Below are 26,427 nucleotides of genomic sequence, written 5' to 3' on the forward strand. Positions count from 1 at the left end.
CCGACTCACAATTTTTCAAATCAAGCAGATTTGATTAATATTATTTTATTATATTAATTTAATTTTAATTATAAAAACAGAAATTATAATCAATAGTTGTTTATTGTCTAAACCATATTTTTTTTAGCGTCCAGATGTTAAAATCCTAAAAGATAAGATAGTAGTTCAAAATGAAGACGTAACATACTTCATTTACCATTAAATAAAATATTATGGTTCCATCCGTGCACACATTTCAGAATACATGCATATCACAATGGAAAATAAATTTTCTTCGTCAAAAGTTTATTGTAGTTTTATTCTAAGGATAACGGACCGATTTAACGGCTCCACTTCCTCTGTCTGAGCAGCTGCCCTGTTCATAGATCGTCTATTACAGTGGAGGAATCAGTAAGAACAATAAAGATAAAATCTTTCAGTCTGAGACAGTGGGCGTGATACAGTCAGACACTGCAGCTTTACTATTCACAGAACTGGACTGCATATGTTCAGTAGGAACCTGGTGATAAAATGAGATTACTAAGAAACTATATTGTAATACAAATACATGACTCGTAAAATAATGAAATCAAGCCAAAATCCTGCTCATTTAATAAAATCATTTTTAATTTATCTCATAATTTCCAACTGTGTATCTGTATATTTTTTCTTCTCTGTCAGAAATGGACCTCTATACATAAGAGCATCTCCAAATTCTTACCTGAAAAGTACAATTGGTATGTGGTATCTTGTTTAAACTTCTAATAACCTATCCACACTGTACATAAATATATCCTATGACCAAACAGAAGCCATAATTCTTTGGCAAAGCAGTTATACTCTGAAAGCTTTAAGTAAAAGTGTAGTTCTTTTCTTCGTCCTAAAGCATATGGTACTCATAATTGTGTTCAGAGTGAGTCCTCTTCTTATTTCCTTCTCTCTGTGCTGCCCATATGTCAAAGTCTTTGTGCTTTTCAAGACAGCGAGGCGACAGAAGGAAAAAAACAGCTGGATCCAAGGATCATTCCAGCTAGCGGCTCTGCTAGCTGTATCCTCTCCTCAAGCCAGCTATTTCTCCTCGGTTGGCTGACTTCGACAAGGTATTGTTTCGTAAAACTGTCCGATAGACATTAGAAACCCCCCTTTACGCCGGGTCGGGTTAGTTTCTACCTGAGCTTTCTGTTTTGACCTAATTTTCCAACTGCCTGGCTAGTCAGTTAGCTTTCACATTAGCATCCCTGGATGCTGATTAGCGAGCTAGCTTAACGTTAGCTAATTAGGCTCCTGCTGCTTCACGAGCTGGTATCAGCGGACTAAATTAGCTGTCAAGAAAAAGGAGAGGGAAGACTACCTGAACCTCACTCCACGTTCATTGTTTTCATTTGTAAAATAAAAATTATGTAGCTTTACCAGCTACTGTCAGTCTGTTTTGTACTAATTCTTATTAACTAGTATTGTATCAAGTATTTTTAATGACAGTAAAACGAAGATTTTCTGTCAGTGCTTCGTCACAAAATATGATGTTCCCCACATTTTTGCCATTAGAAAGGTAATTTCAAGCAATTATTCAGTGAAATAACAGCCTGAGTCACTTAATTGGAGACACTAGGCTACGATGATCATTTACACCTTACGTTAAAACTATAGACTGTGGTTAAAATTGACGAGCTGCTTGCTGCTACCATTGTTCATGAAGCATCCTCAATCTGTGCATATTCTGAACTTTATTACTTTCAGTGCTGAATTTGTCATTTTAAAACTTTTGCACTAATGCAGGTGTCGCATTATTAATAAGAATATTTTTTCTGTACTCTGGTAAGCCAAATGTATATCCAGCCAAGCAGAAAGTAAGCACACTGAATGTTCAGTCTATTGCAGAGTTTAAACACAGACAACAAAACTTTCAATAAATAATTTTGTTTGGTTTTAAGCAAGCAAGACAATCAAACACTCCATATCCGGTCCGACAACGGTCAGAAGTAGATAGGCACACCCCAAAATATGTTATCCTAAGTGACATCTCTGCTCCTTTTTTACCTTAAATTTAAAGTTTGATTTTATTAAAATGGAATTTTTATGAAGTTCAGGTGATGTCTTGTTGTCTTGTGGGAAACCATCATATAACAGTTCTGCTTATTCGGTAAAGGGTTATTTGAATTATCACCCAGCTGTAAATTCTGGTATGAAGGTTTGTCAAATAACATGTACCACATTTACTTATGAGGAAAAAAGACTTTATAACCATCTAATGTTACATAAGATCTTGCATGACATGTGACATGTTGCATGTTAAGTCCTAATATCAATCCTTGATGCCAGTTTTACTTGGAAAATAAAAATATGTAAAAATATGACATCTGACACTGAAATAAGAGAGTGAACCCACAGCACTACATGACCAACGCTAATGAGATTTAAACGGGCCACTGTCCAGTCTACAGGTTTTAATGCCTGTAATCAGGCTTCCACGCAGTCTGAATTACTGCCTCTAACTGGCTGATAGACGGCTGAGGTGGTGAAGAAAGTTCAGCTTGTAACTTGTCTGATGCCAACCTATATCGCTCTTTTTTGCATTGCATGCGTCCAGTGGTTATTATTATCTGTAATTGCGTGCATACTAAAAACACAGCTGTATTGGTACCTGGCTTGGGTTGTTCCTTTTTCTGCACAGTTTGCTCTAAGTCAGTGACAGAAAACATTATTATAAAAACAGTCACAAGGCTGGCAACTTTTTGCCTTCGGATGAGAATGCATAAATGTACTAACTTACAAAGTAGTACCGGACTAATTTTCAATGGTTTTTAATGCGAGACACAGTCATATTCTTAATATGATTGAGGATGATATAATTTGATGATTTCCTGAAAAAGCTTCCCACTTAGCATATGGGTCCCTGTGAACTGTTGACAGAGAGATTTGTGGATTATCAATAGGAACAAGATCAAGAGAGAGATGCTGCCATTTCCCAGTTGTTTATATTCATTTGGAAGAACTGACATCTAACAATGAGCTTGCAGATTTCAACAGAATACCACTTGCCTCAGTGCATAGCATGTAGGAGAAACTGTGGTGGCGGTGAAAAGGTGAAATGCCCTCTGTAGAGGCAGTGTTTGGTTTGTTCATTCTGGGCTCCTGTAGAAACATGGTAGTGCGACGTGACAGAGTCCTATGTAGATTTAAAAGGCTCATTCTACAACCCATTTTGACGCAGCCTCCCCACCCATGTTCTCATCTAGACTCCTTTACTCTTCTGCTTTTGTGTTTTCTCAATGCAAAGAGTTACTACAGCAAGCTGTTGCAGCATGTCGGTCTCCGTTTTGTTTGCAGTTGCTTCCCGATGTGATCACTTGAAATCACAACAGGTCATTGCTCCCTCTGGCACCATAATCTTAATAATATCCTGTAGCGATTGATGCGCCATTATTTTCAAGTCTTGTAGTTTGTGCATGTTTGTGATTAGAAAGAACAGCTGCATAGTTTTTTTCTCTTGTGCGCGATGCAACCTGATGTCTAAATCATTTAGGAATTTAAAAGTCCTGTAGTCTGAGCCCAGCTTTGCCCAGGATCAAATGAGGAGACCGATATCAGTTTAATTTCTGTTCAGGACATGTCTCGTTTACACAGTTTTTCTTGTTAGCTCACAAGCTATGAATTTTTTTCTTTTTTAATATAGGTAGACCAGCAGTTGCTCCAGATCTCTGGGAGAAATATCTAATTTCACCATGTAGAAAGAGTAATTAAATTTCTTTCAAATTCCTCCTGAAAACTCCTGTCCTTGTTTCTTGATTTTGCTCCAAAACAACATCTCGTCTTTCTTTATTGTTTTTGTGTCTTGCTGCCTGGAAGGATTTGGGCTTGTCAGCTGTTCATATAAACAGAGAAAGCAGACTTCCTCCTTCGTTTTTGATTCAGTCTTATTTTTGATGTTGGGTTTCAGGACTAAACTGTTGTTATCAAGGATGTTAGGCTCAACTGTTTCTCAAAGCTGCAATCAGAGGTTTTATTTTGGCCAGTTTAGTTCTGCGGTCGCTCCCACACAGTCTGAAAACAACTCGACTCTTACATGAAAGCTCCACAGATTTGCTGCTTTCTGAACATCTCATGACTATGAATTTAAGTATGTTTATTTTAAAACATAAAGAAATGTTCGAGAATACAGTATGTGCAATGTACAGCGAGTGGTGGTGGGGGAAAAAAAGCAAATACACCTTACAGTACTGCATGAAAGACAAGCACACCCTGACCAAAACCAACTAAGTTATTTAAACAACTATGATCCTTCATTGTGGGACAGTACTTACTTTTTGCAAGGCACTGTCCTTTAATAGCAAAGCAGTGCTTCTCTGTAGTTGACCTCTGACCTCTCTGTGGAAGAGTTTCAAAAGAAAAGCCAATTTTGCTGTAGAGAGTAATAGGCGTTTAGAGGAAAATAGCTAGTAGTACAACAGTGGTTGTAGCTGTACTTTTAAGACAGGGCTGTTTCATTTATAAGCACATTTCGTGACAAATTAAGTCAATGTGATCAGACACACACATACAGTTGTTCATAAGCCTGAGAATATAGAAAATGTTTTGCTTTTGAATGTGGAGATGGTTATGATGGACCTCAGGTCAACAGGCAGTTTGGTCCAGAGAACAGGACCAAAGTAACTAAAAGCTCCGTCAACACATCTGGATCTTGTTGTAGGTCACACCTGATGACGTGAGTGTTCTGACTGGACTGTATTCAGCAGTGGTTTCAATTATAGCAGGTTCTTGTAAACGTCTGATGGCTGCCACTAGCAGTGATTTTCATCATTGATTTGATCTGTGCATTATTTGTTAGAAAATGGCTCAGCAAATTTTCCCAGAATCCAATGTGACATCCCCTAATGTCTTGTTTTTCCAGACCACTAGTCCAAAAACCAGATATTCAGTTTATAATTACATGTAAAATAGAAAAGCAGCAAACCTTCACAATGGAGAGTATTTTTTGCTCAATTGAGAGAATGTCAAAATGGTTGAAGATTTAAACTATCAAATAATCTATTAATGTGTAAAAGGGATAGTAGCCTAACTGACATTTGAGTACTGAGTCTGATACTGCTAATGATATGATATTTCTTAAAAAAACAAAACAAAAACCAATATATTTTAATTTAGCATGAACTATATAACCTGCAGCACCACAGTTAATAGGGATGCTTTAACTTTGGTTTTCAAAGTCTTACTTATTTGCTGAGTGATATGTGACATATGTGTTTCAGTGTCTTTTAGCAAGGTCAGTTCTTGCTCTCATGTTGCTTCAGGCTGCGTCTTGTGTCTTTAAATCTTTGTGCATGCTGCAAGTCATGCTGCTCTCTGATTAGTCCTGATTATCCTGCTGTTTGTTGCCTTTGATCACAACAGCTCAGGCAGTTTGGGCGGTTGACAGTTTAGGCTTTAAACCGTTGTAAACCTCGGTATTACTGACCTGAAAAGGATTTGATTTCCTTCGAACAACATGTTTTTCGTGCAACCTTTGTTAGTTGGTAAGAGAGAAAATCCTCCTTAAAATAGTCAGTTTTGTTATTTCCACTGTGTCCTCTTTATTCACTGAGCAGCAGTTTGTCATAGAAAAAGAAAGAAAACACTTAAACAGTTTTCAACAGGACTGTTCTCAGTTTCCTGCAGCTACTTCCCGTGTTTTATTTCTGCTGATCATATCACTGCAGTGTTAATCCCCAAAAGTATTTTTCTTCATATTTATGGATATGATGCTGCTACATAGAAGCTACAAACAAAGGGGATTTGGACTTTCAATGGTTACCAAAGTATCTGTGTTGACTGATTTTAGAAAACTTAGAAAGAAGAACAGAGCAGAAGAAAGAGTGTAAAAATGGATGTAAATTGTAAACTGTTCCCACAATTTCAAAGAGTGTGTTCACAACTTAGATCAAAATAATGTTATTATAATATTATTGTATGTTATTGTGTGTCTGCAGCTGGTTTGGAGGCTGATGATGTGGTGTGAAGATGGAGGCTCCTGAATACCTGGACCTGGATGAGATTGACTTCTCCGATGATTCAGTGGTCAGTGTGATATAAACGAACTAGCAGCTGATAACTGCCATATAACTGCTAACTACACCAGCCCCGCTGGTAATAGAGTCCATTAAAAATGTCTCCATCTGCTCCAAGCTTCATCCTATACATCAGTGGGGGAATATCCTTAATTTAGAGTCTTGAGAAGGCCTAATTACAAACTTGCCACAGCCTCAACTCTACCTACAGCCATGACTTTTCTATTAACAAACAACTACCTACAGTAATGTGGAAAAAATTGAAAACAACGATCTACGCATAACTAACAAACACCCACAACAATCTACACCGAGGTGTTACGTGAAACAATCTGAAAAGGGTACATCCTGCAAGGTGCCACATACATTATACATGCTACAAACACATTTATTGTTCAGTTTATTAGGTACAGCCAGTTAACACTAGTGAGACCAAATGGAACGGTTCTGCAGTGAACACTACATGTATAGGCTATAATCGTTCTAATTCCTTAATTCCATTTAAATCAACAAAGTGTGATTCAGCAGCAGCTCAAACTACAGCCTCTGCAATAATCGTGATGTTGAATCGACACCTCACTAAAATTTTAACATAAAGTTAACATTCTGACCTTTGTGATGGATTTTCAGAGACTGTATTAGTTTAAGCTCAGTGTATGAAACTGGTGACTGTAAACCACAGCTGGCTGACTGCTCCATGTTACAGTCTGTCTCTACTTAGAGCAACATAAGTGCTGCTGCAATTAATATCTAAATATAACTGTTTGCACAGCTGCTGAACTACTGTGTACAGTTGTCTGAGACGGTATCTCTCTCACTCTTTATTTTTGTCGTTCTTTCTCATCATGCAGTATTCTGTGACGTCTTTGAAAAGCATCCCAGAGTTGTCCAGGAGGAGTGATGGCCAGGCCGAGGAGCGACCAGGTGGTAACTCAGTAATATAGAAGTATAGCTTAATTAGAGTATTTACTCTCTTAATTAAAACTGTGTAGCAGTGTTGCCTCAAGTGAGTGTGCTGTTTTAAAAGTATTACCAGGCTTCGACAAAACAAAAATAGATGCCCTTCTCTTTTTTTTTTTTGGTTTTTTTTTTGTTTTTTTATATCTGAGCTTCATACGTAACTCAGCTAATCTCTCATTATGTCTGCTCCTTCTACAGCTCCAGCCATCAGTTGGAGTCGTGGCGTTTCCTCCCACAGCAGTGGGGGAATCAAACCTACGGGACTCGCTGAGGTCCACAGTAAGTTCCGGCCGGTAAAGAGGGTTTCACCTCTCAAACACCAACCAGAGACCACTGACTCTGACTCTGATGGTAAAGTTCAAGTCCAAGGGCTGGTGGAGCCAGGGGAGAGCAGTAAGGATGACTTAAGCTCTGACAAACAGACTCAAGCCTCCACCTCCACTGATGGGTCAGGAGGGAAGGCAAAGGGCCTCGGTGGCAGCGTTGGTGTCGTGGGGGGGAACAACCCTCAGGTTCTGTTCGGAGAGCTGGAGCACTATGATCTGGACATGGACGAAATCCTGGACGTGCCTTATATTAAGTCCAGTCAGCAGATGTCCACGCTGCCTCGCGTGCCTCATGATAAGCGATCAGTGACGGGGAGCAACCTGGGTGGGGGCACCCTGGAGAGGAACAGGGGAGGAGGGCTGAAGAGCTCCGCTTTACCCCAGAACGAGCCCCTGAGTCTGGCCAGCAGCTCACAGTCTCCGGTAGGCACTAATCAAGTTCAAGGGAAATTCTTTCAGACTATTTATTTATGAGTCCATCTGTGGTCCATAGAGCCCCGAAGGTGACGTGTAAGAATGAAATCATGTTGAAATCATTGTCAGTGGATTGTTAATATAGTAAATATAGCAAGTTTTAAACCATTCTTTACAAAGAAAAAGTGCTTTCTGCAGTAATTGACAATAATAGTGGACATAAGTTTTAAGGCTGCTTATTCTTACTGGTCTTGAGGTTTTACAAGACAATAGTTCTCTAGTCTCCTAGTGTTGACTAGATACCAGCATAGATGTTTTACACATGAACTGTTGTAAATATGGTGATCTTAGGTAAGATCATGTCGTAAGTCGTGGACTGATGCCCACACCACTGACTGGTGGTTTTAGTGCTCAACTACCTGAGCAGATGGTGATGAATTACCTTATCATCTCTTATGTTGTTTAATTTGTTTGAAAAGTCACCCAGTTGCAATTCATGTGTGTCCTGCAGTATTGTGTCCTATCTCCGGTGAAATGGTCAGATCTGAGGAAGTCCAAGTCCATGGATCCAGACCTCCACCACCTCCACCGCTCCCCAGCTGGAGGAAGCTACCAGTCAGAGTTGGTCTCCTCTGGACTTCTCAGCTGCTCCTCCTCCCTCTCTTCTTTCTCTGATGCAGGTATAACTGAAAAACACAGTCAACTCCTCTTTCTCTTTGTTTTAGCCTTTCGTATTGGATGAAAACATTGTCATAAAATGCTATAAAATTATGTCATATAACTTAATATGAACAATGACTTCCAGACAAACTACTGTCTGTGCGGGTCTACCAAGACTCCCAAACCCAGAGGCCAAGCGTGGAGCCTCCAGGGGGTCCAGGGCTGATGTTCCCACTGCCAGGTTGTAGCATGGGCAGGCAAGATGCCTCCAAGCCCTGGGCTCCTGGACCAGGAGGAGCAGGTGGAGGCAGTGGTGTCCCAAGGGGATTTGGAGGAGGTGGAGTAGCAGGTGGGGAGGTGGACGAGGAGACCAAGAAGAACCAGAACATTATCAATATTGTCAGAGAAGGACAGATCTCCTTGTTGGTGAGTGCGAGGCATTCTGACCAATGGCAGAGTAGGATGTGTGCGATCTGACATTTGCAAACCACATCTGTTGTTGTGTCCTCTTCTTTCTCCTCCTTTTCCTTTCCTCTTCTTGTGCCTTCTTTCACTCCTCCTCTTCTTTATCCTTCACCTTACCTCCTCCTCCTCCTTCTCCTTCTCTCCATTCTACACTTTATCTTTCTCTTTCTCACCTTCCTCCTCTGGTTGCCTTTGTGTACCCCTTGATGTTTTTTACACTACTTCCTCTTCCTACTGCACACTTTGTTTCTCCTCTTTTCCTACTCCTGCAGCCTCACCTGGCAGCAGATAACTTGGAGCTGATCAGAGATGAGGATGGGAACAACCTGCTGCATATCTCAGCCTCTCAGGGTCATGCTGACTGTCTGCAGCATCTCACCTCTCTGATGGGAGAGGACGGCCTCAATGAGCGGAACAACCAGCAGCTCACTCCTGCTGGTCTGGGAGTGAAGGTCAGTGTGTGTGTGTGTGTGTGTGTGTGTGTGTGTGAACCTGAAAGTAACATGTTTAACTGTATTGTAGTTCTTGTCAGATATTAGCTTTTAACTAAATGATTCAGTGTTGTAATGACCAATTTGAATGATAATATAGCTAAAAGTGACTAATAACTTATTTACTGTAGAACTCACAAACACACTGTAGAAAACTCAAGAGGGCCAGCTTGCCTTTAAAATGAACAAATACAAATACAATACAAATTACAAAGTATTCCTTGTAAAAAAAAGTTTACAAGCCTCTTTTTCATTTTAAGCCTCTTCTTTTTTCTTGATTGTTGAATAAACAGCTTATCCTCATATGATAGTGATTGTCTGCACTCTTTTAGCGTACCACTTTAACTAATGAAACTTTATTTTCTTTGAGGCAGTAATTAAATTGAAGTATTATTTTAACCAAGTATTTTTTCAGTCTCCAGCCTGTTAATATCAAAGAAGAATGCATGTATACAGCTCAGTCAGTTTTTCCTTACTTGAGTGGAGAATTCTTATGCCTCTGTGCTGATGCATGCCATGGAATCAGATGAACTGATTGGAATTTGATGAGCTGTTAGGACTGTTTTCAACTTGTGTGATCCACACATTCCCAATAACTGCAAAGCATTGTTGAGTTCAAAAGTCAAAATGCATGGAGAAAAGATTTACAACTAGAAAATCTCTGCCTCAATCCCTGTTTGTGATATTAATGGGGCAGTCTAGTAGCAGTCCCACAGCACAATATATTATATAGCCACAACAACAAAAACAATCAGTTTTGGTTGTTAGTCTTTTCTGTTTATTTTCCAGACCATAGTTGGAGAACAGTGGGGATATTTTTTCTCCTTCTGGCTTTTCAAAAAATTCCTCCATTTTGCACTTGCAGATGGAAATATTGGAAGTTAAGAAAAAAAATAGCTTCAAGTCGTGAAGGATATGGAGATATTTGACTGGCTGTTGGCAGCTGGTCAGTAAGGTCATAAGGCGATTAAGGCCAAGATTTTTGATAAAATGACGTGAACTTTTACGTCAGCTTTGTTGGCAGCCACAGGACGTTCAAAATGAGCCCCAGGAATGAAACTGGGGAAAAGAACACGATAAAAACTGAGTAGCTCTTGTTTTGTCTGGTCTACAGTGGAAACCGGGCACTTGATTGGCTGCCAGACAGGAAGCATGTTATCTTGAGACAAGCTAGGCAGCTGAGTCCTTATTGGCTCTTACCCAGACTCTTGTTTACTCATTCAGATTAATTGGATGACTGATTTCCATCCACCTGGTCCTGACTGAAACATGTTAACTGTGTGTGTGCACGTCTGTGTTTGTTGCAGAACGGTCATCTGGAGTGTGTGAGGTGGATGGTGAGTGAGACGGAGGCCATCGCAGAGCTGAGCTGCACCAGAGAGCATCCCAGTCTGATCCACTACGCTGCCCGCTATGGGCAGGTAAAAATCACACACACACTCATTCACATAAATAAGAACACACACTAATGAGTTAGGATATCCACACTTCCATTGACCTCATATTAACTCCTTTGGGTGTCTTTTTAAGAAATCCGTGTGACGACAAGCTGACAATGTAACATGATTTTTTTCTGCAGTGACCCTACTGTATGCATGGAAACATTTAAAATACTGAAAGCACTCTCTTTAACCAAAGTTGTTCATTCAAGACATATCAATGCAACACACAATGAAGAAATCACCTGGTAGAGGTGCAGGTCTCTAAATCTGAGAAATTAATCTAGTTGTTGTTTATGACAATAGGTACATGCGAATTGGGATGAAGTCAGCTTCACTAATGTGTAGTGTGTAGATGGGGCTGCAGCTAAGAGTGTAACAGGTGTTCTGTTGGTGGTTAAGACATTTATTATTTTTATTAGTTTATTAGTTTTATATTTTTATATTAAAAATATAATTTTATATTTATATTAAATTCTATCTGAGTATCTGAGATTCTGTCTTTCATAGTTTTTTATGTGTAGAGTGGATGCTTGGTATGTGTGCTTACATGCGTGCGTGTTGTGGAACACTGTGGTTGGTTCATTTATTAAACTCACTTAAAGGAGGGTACAACACCTACCTCTCGCTCTCTCTCTCTCTCTCTCCCTCTCTCTCCCTCTAGGAGAAGGTCTTGTTGTGGTTGCTTCAGTTCATGCAGGAACAGGCAATCTCACTGGACGAAGTTGACCAGAATGGAAACACTGCTGTCCATGTAGCAGCTCAGTATGGACACCTGACCTGTATACAGGTGTGTGCTGCTGGAAAGTAACAGTTCCTCAGGGCTGAAAAGTACTCAAAAAGTGTTACTTTTAGAAATCTATGATGACGTCTAATTCTAATTATTGTTTGCTCACTTATATACCGTATCACTTGATCTTCCATCACATATTGAACAGATGAAATGATTGCAGTACACGATGTGTAAGATGTTTCCTTGGATGCTCACATAAATCCAGTTGAGTTTTTAAACTAACAGAGGACAAATGCAACCCAGCTCAAGATGCTGCTCTAATAATTCTTAATCTACAACACAGCTGTACAGAACATGATTTAAGGATACACATTTATTTGCAGTATTTCCACAATGTAAGAGTAAACAAAAATCTTAGGCCTAGTTATCCTATTATTCTTTAATATTTTCACTTTCTTAGAAATTGTTTTCATAAGCCTATATCCTTATGAACACACTAAGATGGGATAAAATAAAATGAGAAATCCACAATTATCATGACTAGATTCTTAACTAAAAAAAATCCTCTCTGATCTCTACCAATGCAAAGTCCACAGTTCAGCTAACGAAAACCTCTTGGACAATGAAAATAAACCAAAATGATGCTGCTTGGGTCTGATAGACAAACTTTGTGATTCCAACACCTCCGGAGTTACTGTCAGCTCTAGGGAATGGTTATCCAAGAAGTCGGATGTTCCTCAGAGCAGAGACCATGGAGAGTAATCTTATTGTGCAGAATGGGTGAACTGTGAATTTCAGACTTTTTAGCTTTTTTCCAGGAGTTTCCATGCTAGTTGACAGGCTGTGTCTGTTCCATTGGTGAGTGAGAGACTGTAGCATGTGGTACGTGCAGTTCCAGAGGTTTGCACATTTTGTTGCAGTCTCAACAAAGCAGTTGTGCCAAAGTAGTTTTATGATTATGAGTACTATTATGTGAGCTCAGTACTGAACTGAAACCCGATACTGGTTATTGGTGTAGGTGCAACTGTAGTTTTAAGGGAGCATCCTGTTTAAGTTGGTCTACTCCTACATATCATGACAAAACACTGATTTATTGTAAAATGCGTTTTATTATCTGAAGCTCATTTTCCTGCTCTGAAGGCTGAGTGTTTTTTATTCTTGGTAGGTGGCACACCCTGCTGAATGAGAGGTGGATGTTATCACTCTTGTCTGCTTCCTGTTGGCTAGCCAGGCTAGCAATCAAAATACTGATTAAGTTAATGATCTCTTTTAGATGAAGTAGCTGCTTTTTCCTCAGCAAATCCAACTGGATCTTTACTATGGGGAGAGCATTTTACTACACAGAGGCAGAAATACTAATAATAGAGCAACTTCTGAAAATGATAGTGTTTCTGATTTGAATCCTGACATAGAAATAAGGATCAACATGTGTGAAATCTTGCCAAGAGCAGAACTCAGGGCAGTGATGGTTTCAGTCTCTGTGTGTGTATCCAGACTCTGGTGGAGTACGGTTCTAATGTGACCGTCCAGAACCAGCAGGGGGAGCGGCCTTCCCAGAGTGCTGAGCGGCAGGGACACACGACCTGTGCTCGATACCTGGTTGTCGTGGAAACCTGCATGTCGTTGGCCTCACAGGTTGTTAAGCTCACCAAACAGCTCAATGAGTAAGTTGCAGTGTTCTTACTTAAAATGTTGAAGTTGTACAGTTTCTCAGTTATTACTATTCTTACAGTTCCTAACCACTAAACATTTAGTTTGTGAAAAGTGGAGAATTATCAACATATCTCTTTTGTTGCTTTTAAATGGCCTGAATTTAAGCAACTGAAGGAGAAAGTTTTGTATGAAACAGCTGTGGATAATCATGTTTGTAAATTAATGCAAGCATTTTATGAGCAATGTCCCTGCTTTAATTTCATTAAATTTTCATTTCTCATTTCATTAAAGTGTTGCATTTTTAGTAGTTCAGTAGAGAGAGAGAGAGACAATTATCAGCTCAACTTTGTAGTAGAAACAGAAGAGGTTCTGAGTGTCTGTCTTCAGCACAGCATTTAAGACTCATTTTCAGCTAGCTTTTCACTGCTAATTTTGGCAAAAGCTCTTAACCTTCTAGCAAAACTCCTCCACCTAGGATTTTCATTAGAAAAAATTGGTGCCAATTCTCCTCAAAGATTTCATTATCCTGGGAAAGTGGGAGAAACTTTGGTTAAATATTATCTGTGTTTAAAAATATTCACAAAGATTCCTGATTTGCGTGACCATTTGTGTATGTTCACCCCAAACAACTAAAATAGTTACTGTACATTAGCCAGTAAACTGGTGTGCAGTGGCAGATACCAAGGGTGTGTATGTATGTGTGTGTCTGAGTTTGTGTTCAGTTCAGCCTTCACCAAACTTATCACCCATCAGAGACTCCACTTTTTTTCCCCCAGTGTTTACTTTTTCTTTTCTCTGTATGTTCATGAGCAATTCCCTTCCAGTCAGCAGTTAACAAAGACGAAAAGGGACTAGTTACAGCAGCCCGTTGCATACATCTCAGTACAAATCATATTCTTCAGACACAAGGGAACATGGAGACAGTCTCTGTACTGGCCCCAGCAAAAGTCACATCCGATCTTATTTTGTAGTCACAATATCTAGTATATGGCTTGTTTTGTTTTTTGTTTATTTTCATTCAGCCCTTGTTAAAACCAACAGCTCATTGACTAAAAGTATAAGCTGTTTATACTATAGGTGACTCAGCATCATACAAGGGGATGTTTGCCAGTGTTAATCGTGTGTGTGTGTGTGTGTCTATGTGTTATTTGTCATGCAGACAGGCAGCAGAGAGGATGACTCTACAGAAACAACTGCAGAGAATGATGGACCCCAACAAGGCAGAGGGGACCCCTTCCCGATCACCCAGGTAACACACCCAGGAACCCATTCTCTACTGTGGTATTTTACAACATCAGCAATGGCTCCCATGAATCTTGAGTTGTGTTATTTTATCATGATGGAAATATAGATATTTTTATATCACAGTTGGTTTCTCCTCATTCATTACGACCTATACAAGACTACAGAATAAGTCAAGCTTATGAATTGACTAAGAGAAGTGTAGTAGCCAGGGTAGTATGTCTTTTCTGGAATCTCAGTGCTGACAGCACAGTCGCCAGGGTGATAGTTGTCACTCCTTGCAAAATACACCACTGTCAGCACAGCAGAGTTTGGAGACTGACGATGGTATCGTCCACTGAGAAGAATTTAAACTCAAAGCCTCCCATATGAGCAACGGCGGTGGCAGCGGTAGTGAAAGCAAGTGATTGCAACATTTACGGCAGTTTTCAGGTGAGCAACACAAAAGAGACTGCAAACAGTGCCAGAAGTACAGTTGGATTCAGGTTTACTCTTTATTATTTATCACATATATTACAGTTTTAATTTTTTAAAATATGTACAAAACAAGTAGTAGCAGCAGTAGGAATAGCATAAGATCTAGTTGCAGACGTCGTCTTAATAGTAGTTAGTAGCAGCAGTAGTAGTAGTAGTAACGTTAGTAGTAGTAGTAGTATAAGTTTTCACTGTAGCAGCAGGTGTAGCAGAAGAGTTGTGGTAGTTGTATAAAAAGCTGCAGTGGTAACACCAGTAGTGGCAAAAGGAATTATGGTAGAAAAGTAAGGACTACCATCAGTATTATTTTGTAGCAATGGTAATAGAAGTAGCAATGAGGGTATATGTCTTTGTAATGACAGCTATAGTAAAAATTAAATGCATCAATAACATATACACTTTAAAATGTAAAAATGAAGGTTAATATTTGCCTCCCTTTCTGGACTCCAGCTCCCATCAGCCCTCAGTGGAGGCATGGCCAGAGATGATGCTGACAGCGGAGGGGACTCCAGGTGATGGTCAGTGGTTGGTTCGTCAGGGAGGAGTGGGTCCGGACTCTGTGTTGCGGCAGCTGCTTGGGAAGGACATGTCAGATACACTGTGTCCAAGAGAGAGGCTTCCTCCAGCAGGCGGCCTGAACAGAGAGGGCCCCTGCGGACCCGGGGCTCCTGGGGCCCGCAGAACTGGGCTGGTGGAGAGGAGAGAGCTCAAACTAGCAAGACTCAAACAGATCATGCAGCGTTCTCTGAGTGAATCTGATTCTGATGGTTATCCACCAGAAGAAGGGAAAAATCAAGGAGCCTCAGCGTCAAACACGTTGCGACCTGATCGGCCGACCCACCTGCCAGTCACAGAAGAGGAGCCATTGTCAAACCACCTTAATCTGATGATGAGGACACACCTCCCCTCCTCCTCCACAGCTGACAAGAAGCTGGCGTTTTCTCTTAGCGGATCAAAGTCGGTGGACAGCATCGGTTACAACCCCTCCCCCACCTCCAGTGACCCAGAGGCCACTGATGGTAAAACACCGGATGCTTCTGCCGACTTCCATGATGCGTCTAATGGCCAAAAAGTTGCCACGAGCCCCAAAAGTGCCCTGAAGTCGCCCTCGTCTCGAAGGAAAACGTCTCAGAACCTCAAACTGAGGGTCACCTTCGACGAGCAGGTCCACAAGAGCTCCAGTCAGGAGACAGAGCAAACCAAAGGGCATCATGGGAAGGAAAGGACTCCAACAGGAAGCTCTGAAAGCAAACGACCGTTCGGGGCATTTCGCTCCATCATGGAGACACTGAGCGGAAACACAAATCACAACAATAACAACAGCAGTGGTCAGTCAGGCTCTGCTGTTAAACTGTCCACTTGTCAGAACTCACCTGGCAGGAAGTCAGAGAGTAAAGGCAGTCCAGGAGGAGGAGCCAGAGGAAAGGGCAAAACCAGTAACGTTTAACCAATTGGTGCCTACTGAAGGGCAGAGAGCACATAACAAACACACCACTACTACAACCAGCAAACAGCAAGAGGCAGTGAACATGAGAAATGTATAGCGATTAACCTGTTTGACACATTTTGTGTCAATTTTGTACCCATTCTTCCCAGTTTTATAAATTTCTGAAACTGAACACACATACATATCTATGACATATCTGTGACTCTTTCCAATAGTAGATGTGATCTCTGATTGAAGACAGTGTCCATAAATTTACTTAGATATCAAATTAAAAAATACCCCAGATTCAAACAAGTATAGATGTACATATATACAAGTATAGTGTTCAGCTGTCTAAGTCACGTATCATGGGAACTATAGTACCAAAACTCAGAAAATATCAGTCCTAAGGGAAATTAAAACAAAGCAACCCATTTGCTTTGTTTTCTTGTTAAGCTGAAATAAGGCTCAGAATGTTCCATCAATATAGGTGTTTTTATATCCCTGGAAAAATGATCCTCTCCTCCATCATTCAAATGCTGTTATTTAATGTGTTATGAAATTATGTGAACATATACACAAGAAATGTAATTTCAAATTAGATTAGCATGCATTAGCAAGCATTTCTAAGTGGGTTAACTTAACTTATCCTGAAAATAAAGTAAAATAATATGTGACAGGGAGTAAGTTTGCTTCAAGGTTGGAAGGGTTAACAGGGTTTTCAGTAAAGGACAGTAAACTACAGCAACATAAAAAAACATCGGCCACTTCATATTTTAACAATTTACTTAGATGTTTAATGACTTGACTAATCAAGAGTGTGATTTGTTCACTTGAAGGTAAAGTTATATCTACAGCCACAGTTTGTTTATTTGGCCCAAGTCACAGTGGTGAAAAACTAACTTGATTTAATTTTTTTCATTTGGTTTGGATACATTCACATCAGCTGATTAGGAGCTGGCCAGCTCTTGTAAACAAACAAATAAACAAACTTTGTTTATTGAACCTGGTGTCTTGCCAATTTGTCTCTTTTAATACAGGAGACTTCATTTATTTATTCATAATGACAGTGGCTTTTAGACTGCACACAGAGACAATAAAAAGTTGACTCAGGGAGTCAACGTCTGTCTTCTTTTAACCATAATCCTTTGTTTATATTACCACCAGAAATATGAACTATAATAGAATATATATAATAGAAATATAAATTTAACTCAAGGTTGACTTACTAACTTTTTCTGGACGTTTAAACACCAACTTGCCAATGGATGGAGTTTTTTTCTCTTGTCACCGCATGTGTCAGCTCCAAAAAAGCAATAAATAGGCTGTTTTTATTGTTATTTTGTCAAACTACGACTCCTGAGGTCAAGTATTAACATTCAAAAAACACATTATTTTTTATCAAGAGAGTGGTTTAATTTCAGCAATAACACTATTTTATGAAACTTCCTTTCTTCCTCTTCCTTTCTTAGTTATACTGAAGCTTTTGAGATAACGTTTCTCATGTTCTTTGCCTCAAACGTTTGATTTATGATGGTTTTTATACAGTTAAAGGACTGAAAGACAAGAACAGAAACTGTCTCAGCTCTGTTCTGTTTGTTAAAATGTATTTCATGCTGTTATTCAGAGACGGATATTGAGACGAAAGTTTGTGTGTAATGGATTTGAAGCAGTTGTTTTTATTGACAGACTAAAGGAAATTTGTGTATTAATCAGTGTCCTGCAGAGACCTCATCTCTCCATAATTCACCTTTTCATACATTTTTTATCACATTTAGTTTGTTTGTTTGTTTCGACTTCCAGAACTTTTCCAGAGTTATTTGGTCTGCAAAACAAAACAAAAAAAGAGTGTCAAAACATAATCTTTCTAAACGGAGATTATAGGCTTCTGTTTTGCTGCCACTCTGTTACTGTATTCTGAACTCCACTAAAGATGAATATTAGTATTTATGTTTAAGCACATAGTTATATGATTTGAAATCCTAAAAAATGTGGTTATAATCACACGTCGTTAACGTGCACTGGCACAAAAAATGTTTTTCAAACCACTGTATATGTAGTATTTAATTTTTTTCATCATATTCCACACATTTTTTTAATTTCCATGGTTATTATCTATGCAGTATTTGTGGCATGAAGTAGACTTTAGTTGTGTGATGTGTTTGAGACGGGGAGGTTTAAGGATGCACCTTCTACAGCGGCTGACAAACCGATCATATGAACTTTAAATAGAAAGAAGAAGAAGCGGATGAAGCAGAAGTTTAAACTTGTCATTCCAGAGATTATATACAGCTTCCAGGAGATTGTGAACATTGGCAAACTGTCACAGAGCATGAAAGTAGAAGGCTAAGGCTGTTATCTAACGCTCTTCTCCACTGTTCAGACATCAGTGAGTCGGTATATGATAGCAGATAATGTTAAACACAAATGTTTTTATTTGATCACTTTTCTTATGATTTCCATTTTAGGCTAAATTCTACCATGTACATGACGATAAGTTGGAATCAACTGTTTGAACATTGATTCTGGCTCTGTGTAACTCCAAAACTGTTGTCGTCTGTAATTTTCTGGGCCTTTGATGGTGAATACAGACACAAAAGCTTCACTAGCCCCAAGAGGCTACAGAATTCATTAAACTTATGTAGCTTTTTTACAGTATTAGGGTTAAAACTAAGTTTCTTCCTCAGGGTGGTGCTAGAAGGAAGGTCAAAGGGTTCACCAGAATCAGTAGAAATCACCATAAGTATCAACATTTCTATGAAAATCTGACCAGGACTTAAAATTCATTCATCTGTTTCATGTCATCAGTCAGTGTTTACCTCTGTGTGTTAAATCTAGTTTTAGCATAAAGACTGGAGACAAATTAGAGAAAATGTCAGTGTTTCTTTTAGCCTCACCACTAACTAAGTGAACATCATTCTCCTTGCCATTTTGTTTTTATTGTGTATGAAAGAACTCAGAACAGAAATACAGATTACAGCCTTGGCTCTCTAATTTGTAGCTTTGAGGGGAACTGGAACACATTGGCCATGTTTTTGATACATGTTTACGTTAATACAAATACTGTGTTTGGTTCTGATGCAGCTGAAACTGACCATTGTTAGACATCAGTCTGTAGAGTTCTTCTTTCACATTCCTTTTTGTTTATGTATCTGTAGTTTGGATTAGCGAGATTCTGCTGTGCAGTTCACTTCAGGTTCGCAAAGACCTTTTTTGCAGTTTACCATTTTTAGGTTTACACACTCCTATACTGTTGTAGTTCTTCATTTGGGAGATGATGGTGGATATTTTTGTGGCAGTGGAGTCTGGGAGGATTTACCCGCATCCAGTTTTCTTATTCTGACTTGTTAAAGGGAACATTCAGCATTTTAATGTCTTCACTAGAGTCAGGTGAGCAGGTCATTTTAAGTCTTTTGGTTTAGTAAAGGTACACTACTGAATGATTAGCTAAGAAGCTGCTGGACAATCAGATGGATTTCTGACAGAAATACTGGTCAGACATGTGCAGTTTTTGCAATAGTGATTTCTCCATGTGGCTTCCATCAAAAGATCTGTTATAAACTGCAATGAGCCCTAGATGATACAAGACTATGTCTTTCCAATTCATCCATCCTTTTTTTCTACCCTTCTGCTTTTCATTCAAAGTAGAAATGCAAAATTTCTATCTTTTTCATTTTTGTCTGCATTTTGGAAATAGGACCATCTTGATTCAATAAAACTTTATTCAAAGGACCAATTCTCACATCCAGCTTTGTGTTTATGTTCATTGTGAGCACCTTTCAGCTTTCAACTTGCAGTCAATGTATAGCAGGTTAGCAGAACATACAAAAAATGAAGTGAAATTTCTCTAAAACTAATTAACAAAACTCAACACAACTAACTACAATAACAATAAGAAAACACTGTCTATGCCTACCATCTCATTTGTCAATTAATTCTTTCCGGGAGACAACATTAGGTAACTACACACTCATTAAGTAGACTTACCAGAAATTTTTAGGTTTTCCAACTGTGTAGGCTGGAGTTACCAGGGAAACTTCCAATCTCAATTGCCTTAAAATTTCGCTTACTGCTAAAACAATCAGTGTTCTGACAGTGGGTTTGTTTTATTTAACGTGTCTGCATTGTGACCACTTCTTTAGGACACCAGAAAGGACATTGGCATTGTTAATGTGGTATCTTTCTACAGAGGAGACAAACTAAACTCCACCTGTTTTACTCTATTGTTATTTTTTATGAACTTTTTAGATGGACAGTGTTGCTGCATCGACTTGGAAGTTTACTCTCGATGCAAAAAAAAAAAAAAAAAAATGAATGAATGTTGGAGGTCTAAACTGAATTCAGTTTTGTTTTGTTTTTTTACTAACCAGCATGTACAGAGACAGACAACTGCTCTTCTGTCCTTCTGTTATTGAAGCGGTTGTGAAACTGAAATAAATTCTTACCTTGAGCAAATAAATGTTATTCTGTTTTTAAACTGAAGATGTAGAATGGGAGCTTCATGATCATGGTAATATTTAAAAATTATTGCAGTCACACTGTGACTTCTATGATATTATTATTGATGATATTCTATGATATTCTTGATATTAAAGGACCATTCACGTGTTTTGCATGTTTTCACTGTGTCACTGATGTTCCAATCTATACCTTCCTCATTGCTGTTGCCTACCAAAAGTCTTAAGTATGATTTCATTCAGTGGACATATGTGGGTTTTTTTTTATTATGCGCTCCAATGACGTGCAGTTATTTACGATCCTCCAGTCTCATTTTTATGTCCCACCAAACTTGATTTCAGGCTATTCTACATCTCCACTTAACACATTACGCTAACAAAAGCTAACCCTAGCCTTGCCGGAAAAAAACCACGCCTGACGTGAAACACACGTTACCACAACCAACGAGGTGCATGGAAAGGGGCCCCCACTCCTCCCCGTTACTCCTGTTGTTACCAGTTGCTAGGTAGGAATGACATGCCACACAATGTAAAATGTCAAAAATGTAAAAAGTGGAGATTCGTTTTTTCGTCGAACAGCCACGATATGCAAGTGACCGTTCAAAAATGACACATCTGTACTATAAGCAGCAGTTAAAGGCAGCAGAGAAAATGTGTCACTTTGCTGATTTGAAAAAGCAAAAGATTCATACTCAGTTCAGCCTGTCGATGGCTCCAACTTTTTTCACCCGTTGTCTGCTACAAAATTATCACATCATTGTTGTTAATGGGGCATTTACAGTCTTTCAGTAATATTTAAATCGAGGACTAACTTGCCATGGATAACAGTAGTGCTTTTAGTCACCAGGGAGGAGATCCCCAAAACCTAAAGTTTATTTTGTCTTGGAGCTCACCTGAGCACACCTGACCATCAGCAGGTGCATTTACATCTGCCTTTTTGTATTCAATTTATGCATTAAATAACTGAGAGGTAAGGAAACTGAAAATGATCCAAAAAAGTTTTTAAGCTGGGCAAGGTGGAAAAGTTGGTGAACTGATACTGAAAATGACAAAATGATTTTACTGATAAGTAAAATGTCAGATTTTATCAATCACAGTAACACATGCTATATATATTATATAATTAATTATAATTTTATAATATAATTATTATATTGTCATTATTGTCACTTTGTTGTTGTCAGATTTGGTGAATTAATCATGTGGATCATGAAGCATGTGACTTAAATGCACAGAATGTAGATTCTGCCACTAGGGGTTTCTCATTTAAAACAATGAAAACAAAAGATGTAGTTTCATGATGTAGTGAAGTGAATGGGAGTTGTTTTTTTTTCATTAAACAATAAAAGCAAACATTATTGCTCATGAAAATCTATCCAGATTCTGTCAGAAACATTTACAGATGATGAAATCTTTTAGTTTGATTCACTGACTCTATAAATGAAATACACCATCACCTTGAATGAAATTTCAGATGTCTCTGAGAAAATATGGTGTATTGTGGCTATTGGAGCAATGAGGGAGCTCTTTCGTTCTCTAGATGATACATAAAACATGAACGGCATTTCCACCATTTGACTTTGACTTGATTTGACAACATCATATCAGTGTGTCCTTGTCTTCCACAGTAGTATAATGGCACCTGACTGGAACATTCGCTCCACCCACTGCTGATCTCAGTCAACTGACTAAATAGTGCATGGAAACATGCAGAAATTTGTACAGACACTAAACATTAGTATCCTAAACTCAGCTCAGCTTGAGGATTTTTGTGCAGATTCAGCACCTTTACTAGCTGAGTTGGATACTGGAGATTTAAGAATTTGTCTGTGTTGTTGTCAATGAGCGAAACTTGCGTCATTGAAAAAGTCGAATGGTGCGTTGTAGCAAACTGAGGAGCATCTGACCAGATGGATGACGAAGCAATACCTGTGTTGGGACATGAAACAAAGCAGACGTGATGGGTCAGTTCTCATTCATGTAATCTTCCGATGAGAGTTAAATCCTATAGAACTAAATGATCAGCCGAAACAATGAGAGTTGAGATATGTGATTGATTAAAAAGTTCAAAGCCAAGTTTTGTAAACTTCAATCTCTTTCCGTAATGACTGGAGCTCTCTTCACTTTCACTGAGACCTCCTCCAAGACTATCAGAGGCCCTCTTTGGGTCCCTGGACCCCACTTTTGACCACCGCTGATCAAGATGGATGTTGTGTGTGAATTGTGCTCTGTGGTAATTTAATAGACAATACATAACAGAGTGTATATTTATTTCCGTGTGCCTCAGCGGCATCAAAAACAGTCACTTAACGGGGCAGGATTTATGGTGTTTGGGTAGCAAATTGGCCTTTGATGGTTCCCACGCAGGGTCAGCTGCTTCCCCACGGAGCCTAATGGGGTTTGCTCTAATAGTGTCCCTCAATCATGGCCACGAATATGAAGCATGAGCTTACTGGCTCACAATTAGCAAAACAACACAGAGAGATATGAGGACTTGCAATGTGAAGAATTTATCAGGATTTTTCAAGTGTTCCTCACCAGTTCATGTAAAAAAAACCCAAAAAAACAAGAGCTATTTGTTTTCTTTTTTCCTCCCTTCTCTCTTCCTCTTCCTCTTTCCTCTTTCCTCTTTCATGGGGATGGGGGATGAAGTTAAACTGATAAATTAGACCTCATTTATTGGACAACAGTTTGAGTCGATACCCAGGGGCCTCTGCTCTGTAGCATGGACGAGGCTCCAGAGCCGCTAATTGGTTCACTCTGTGTAGATGGAGGGGGTGTTTGGTGTGTGGGGGAGTTAAGGGGGCTGGCGATGCGGGCGGGGCAGATGGGTCGAGCGGTGCGTTTGGCTGGTGCTGATGCTCACACACCACAGACACACAAAAGTGGTTGTCTCGCGGCGGACGTCCACGGCACACGCCACGAAAATGGACGAGACAAGTGCTTGATTTGACAGCCAGGGCAGAGGCAGGGAGGGGGGTGGAGGAGTCATGTATAGATTTTTGTGTCTGTTGTTTTGGCTTATTTGTGTGCTTCTTTTACTCAGTCAATCAAATTTAATTGACACCGCTGGGCTGGGGCCAGGGGCCCCACGGCATGCTGGGATGACAGGCTTTTAATGCCAAAGAGAAGAGAGGAGGTTCTTCTGCCTGTGAAGGATGTAGGGGGGTGTGAGAAGGTGAGGGGGGTGAGAGTGACAATTCCTCAGCCCGTCAACAGCATTAATTGATGTAACAACAGCGATGATGGATACTAATAAATACAACCTTTAAAGAAAAAAAGTAATTAGATGGCGTCCTGGTCAAACTGCCGCCGCTGATTTGCGTCTGGCTGATAAACACCATTTGTCTTCCATAGAGGCTTTCAGGCGGACATGAGCCATCATTTACATGCAGATCAAACTCAGCATTTGCATTTTGGCCTCGAGAAGAGGACAGTGCACTTACATCTTGAGAAAGAAGTCTTTCAGTTTGTTTTCCTGCAAAGAGCTAAACTCAGCCTTTAGTTTTTTTTTCACCATACCCCAAAACTTCAAACACACAATCTTCTCTGCATCCTTTAATCATCAACAGCCTTCCCTCGTCCATAGATGTGAACCTGCTGGCATCACACCATGTGAATCTCACTCACCTTTCATGGAGCATACAGTTTAAAGATTAAAGGTAGCCAAGAACTTCAAACAGTTTTTATCTTGTAAGATAAATCTGGCTGTTGCAGTGAAACAACAGGCCTTGTCCCTCCCTCATTAAGGACACTGATCCGAGAGCTAGTATTCTGCACAGGCCTTAAACTAAGATTGGAACCCAGTCCGTACACACAACTTTAAGACTCAAGTTGACTGAACCCAACCGGTACTGCTGAAATTTAAGACGCAAATGCAACTTGAGGCCAGAAGCAACATTTTTGCTTCATGTCAACCATTACTGACTGGTACTCAGCCAGGCTAAAGCTTGGATTACTCTCCTGTGAAGACCAACATAATTGTCTTCACATGTCCATACAAGGAAGGGCGTTATGAGTAATGTTAGACTTCAGAGCCTCACAGAGGTTGTGAGCCATTAAGGCCCACAAAAGTCTCATGATCATTTGGTTATGTGAAGCCCAAAGAAGCATGATCCGGCTTTGATGTAACACATTTCTGCCTTGAATCTGTCTTTCATTCTTCCCATTGTGCATTTTCTTGCTACACATGATACACAGAAGGGACATTACATTTCAAAATCCTGAATCTGACCTGACTGAAACTTTGTGCAGCGTAAGTTCAATGCAGACCTGAACCCAACAAGTCCTGTTAATGCATTAACAACTCTGAAGTTGTGGAACTGTGAGTGTGAGCAGGACGTTCCTGAAAAAAGACAGCATTGCTCTAAGTTCAGTCTTATTTTCACTGTTTGTCCACCATGTCTGTCAGTAATAATAAAATACTCACCACCTGGTGTGTTTCCAGGTTCTCCACAGCTCATCATTTTAACATTGATCAAAAATAATTTCTTTGTGCCTGAGTTTTTCTATATGAAAGTTACTTAGAGGTTCAATCAGTTGTTTTTGATCAGTACAGGCACGTCCGCATATAAATAAACTTTTGAAATCCTAGATAAAAAAGTACAGTGTGTGTGTAGTGTGTTTGTGAGCTGATCTTAACATCAGTCTGTTTCTGCTCTATTTACATTTATTACTCAAACAATCCAACATTTAACAAAATCAGAAAATTTCTTGGATTTAACTGTTCTCTAGTGTTCATGCATTAAAGGATCTCATTTGAATTTTAGTAGTGGGTGGAGCCACCCTTTGGTTTTGGTTTTGGTTTTGTCTTTAAAGATATAATATTTTGCATTTCTCCATTTAAATGTCTGAAAATGAAAAAACTAGGCCTTTGTTTTATATGTTGTTGTGTATTCACATTATACCAACAGTGTTCTAGAGAACGATGCTTTTTTGGTTGCCTGTCACTATGACCTCCAGGAAAGAGTCAGAGAATGAGGAAGGAAGTCACGAACGTGACTAAATGTAACATGCATTACAAAGCATTAACTCATCTTTGTTTTGTTTTTATTGAGAGACCCATTGTACCCATTGTGTGTCTGTGCTTTCTATTTCAAAAATTATTTAAACTATATCTACGAGAAGAAAGTGACAACATAATAATTAAATGTGTTTTTACTGTATGTGTTTTTACTACTTTTTGATTAGATCTCTCTGTGCTGTGTCCAGTTGACACTTCAGTCTGTTAGTGAAGTTCAATGTATATGTGTATATTATGACTACAATATTTATAATTTGGCCATAATATTGGCAGGTCAACAGATCAATACTTTAGACATAAGAAGATCCACAGCTGAAAACTGCCATTTGTAGATCCCTGAACTGATGAAGCTCTATAAACTAAAAGAAATAAAAAAAAACTATATTGTCAACCTGACATTTGGAAGAAGACAAAATTTATTTTTTTATTCCTTTCTGATCTGTATTTCATTCTCTGCATTGCAATATATTTGCACTATTCCTTATTTTAACCTTCAGCTTTCTGAATTTCAAAAGCACGTCTTTCATACAAGAAACAACCATTTCTTAAGAAGCTTCATTGTATTTGAGTGTACAAACACAATAAGCTTATTTTAATTATCATTTGTCTTCAGGACCAATAAACAAATCATTTTTATTTTTAAA

The 26,427-nt window shown here is 39.2% G+C and overlaps 1 protein-coding gene across 1 annotated transcript; it reads left to right on the forward strand.

The window, feature by feature from the left end:
* The first annotated feature begins 921 nt into the window (after window positions 1-921).
* On the forward strand, window positions 922-20,761 carry LOC124057480 (synuclein, alpha interacting protein). The gene is made up of 12 exons (XM_046385800.1): window positions 922-1,079; window positions 5,943-6,030; window positions 6,872-6,944; window positions 7,179-7,729; window positions 8,232-8,400; window positions 8,526-8,806; window positions 9,118-9,297; window positions 10,644-10,757; window positions 11,440-11,565; window positions 13,003-13,172; window positions 14,321-14,410; window positions 15,328-20,761. Exons 2-12 carry the CDS (start codon window positions 5,974-5,976, stop codon window positions 16,322-16,324), a joined length of 2,808 nt encoding a protein of 935 aa, XP_046241756.1. The 5' UTR covers window positions 922-1,079; window positions 5,943-5,973; the 3' UTR covers window positions 16,325-20,761.
* The last annotated feature ends 5,666 nt before the right edge of the window (window positions 20,762-26,427 follow it).

The sequence above is a fragment of the Scatophagus argus genome, chromosome 4 (genome assembly GCF_020382885.2).
Source record: "Scatophagus argus isolate fScaArg1 chromosome 4, fScaArg1.pri, whole genome shotgun sequence".
NCBI lineage: Eukaryota > Metazoa > Chordata > Actinopteri > Scatophagidae > Scatophagus > Scatophagus argus.

Coding starts and splice junctions, on each gene's coding strand:
- LOC124057480 (XM_046385800.1), top strand. CDS start 5,974: ATGGAGGCTCCTGAATACCTGGACCTGGATGAGATTGACTTCTCCGAT. Junction 13,173..14,320: donor CTCACCAAACAGCTCAATGA/GTAAGTTGCAGT, acceptor TTTGTCATGCAG/ACAGGCAGCAGAGAGGATGA. Junction 14,411..15,327: donor ACCCCTTCCCGATCACCCAG/GTAACACACCCA, acceptor TCTGGACTCCAG/CTCCCATCAGCCCTCAGTGG.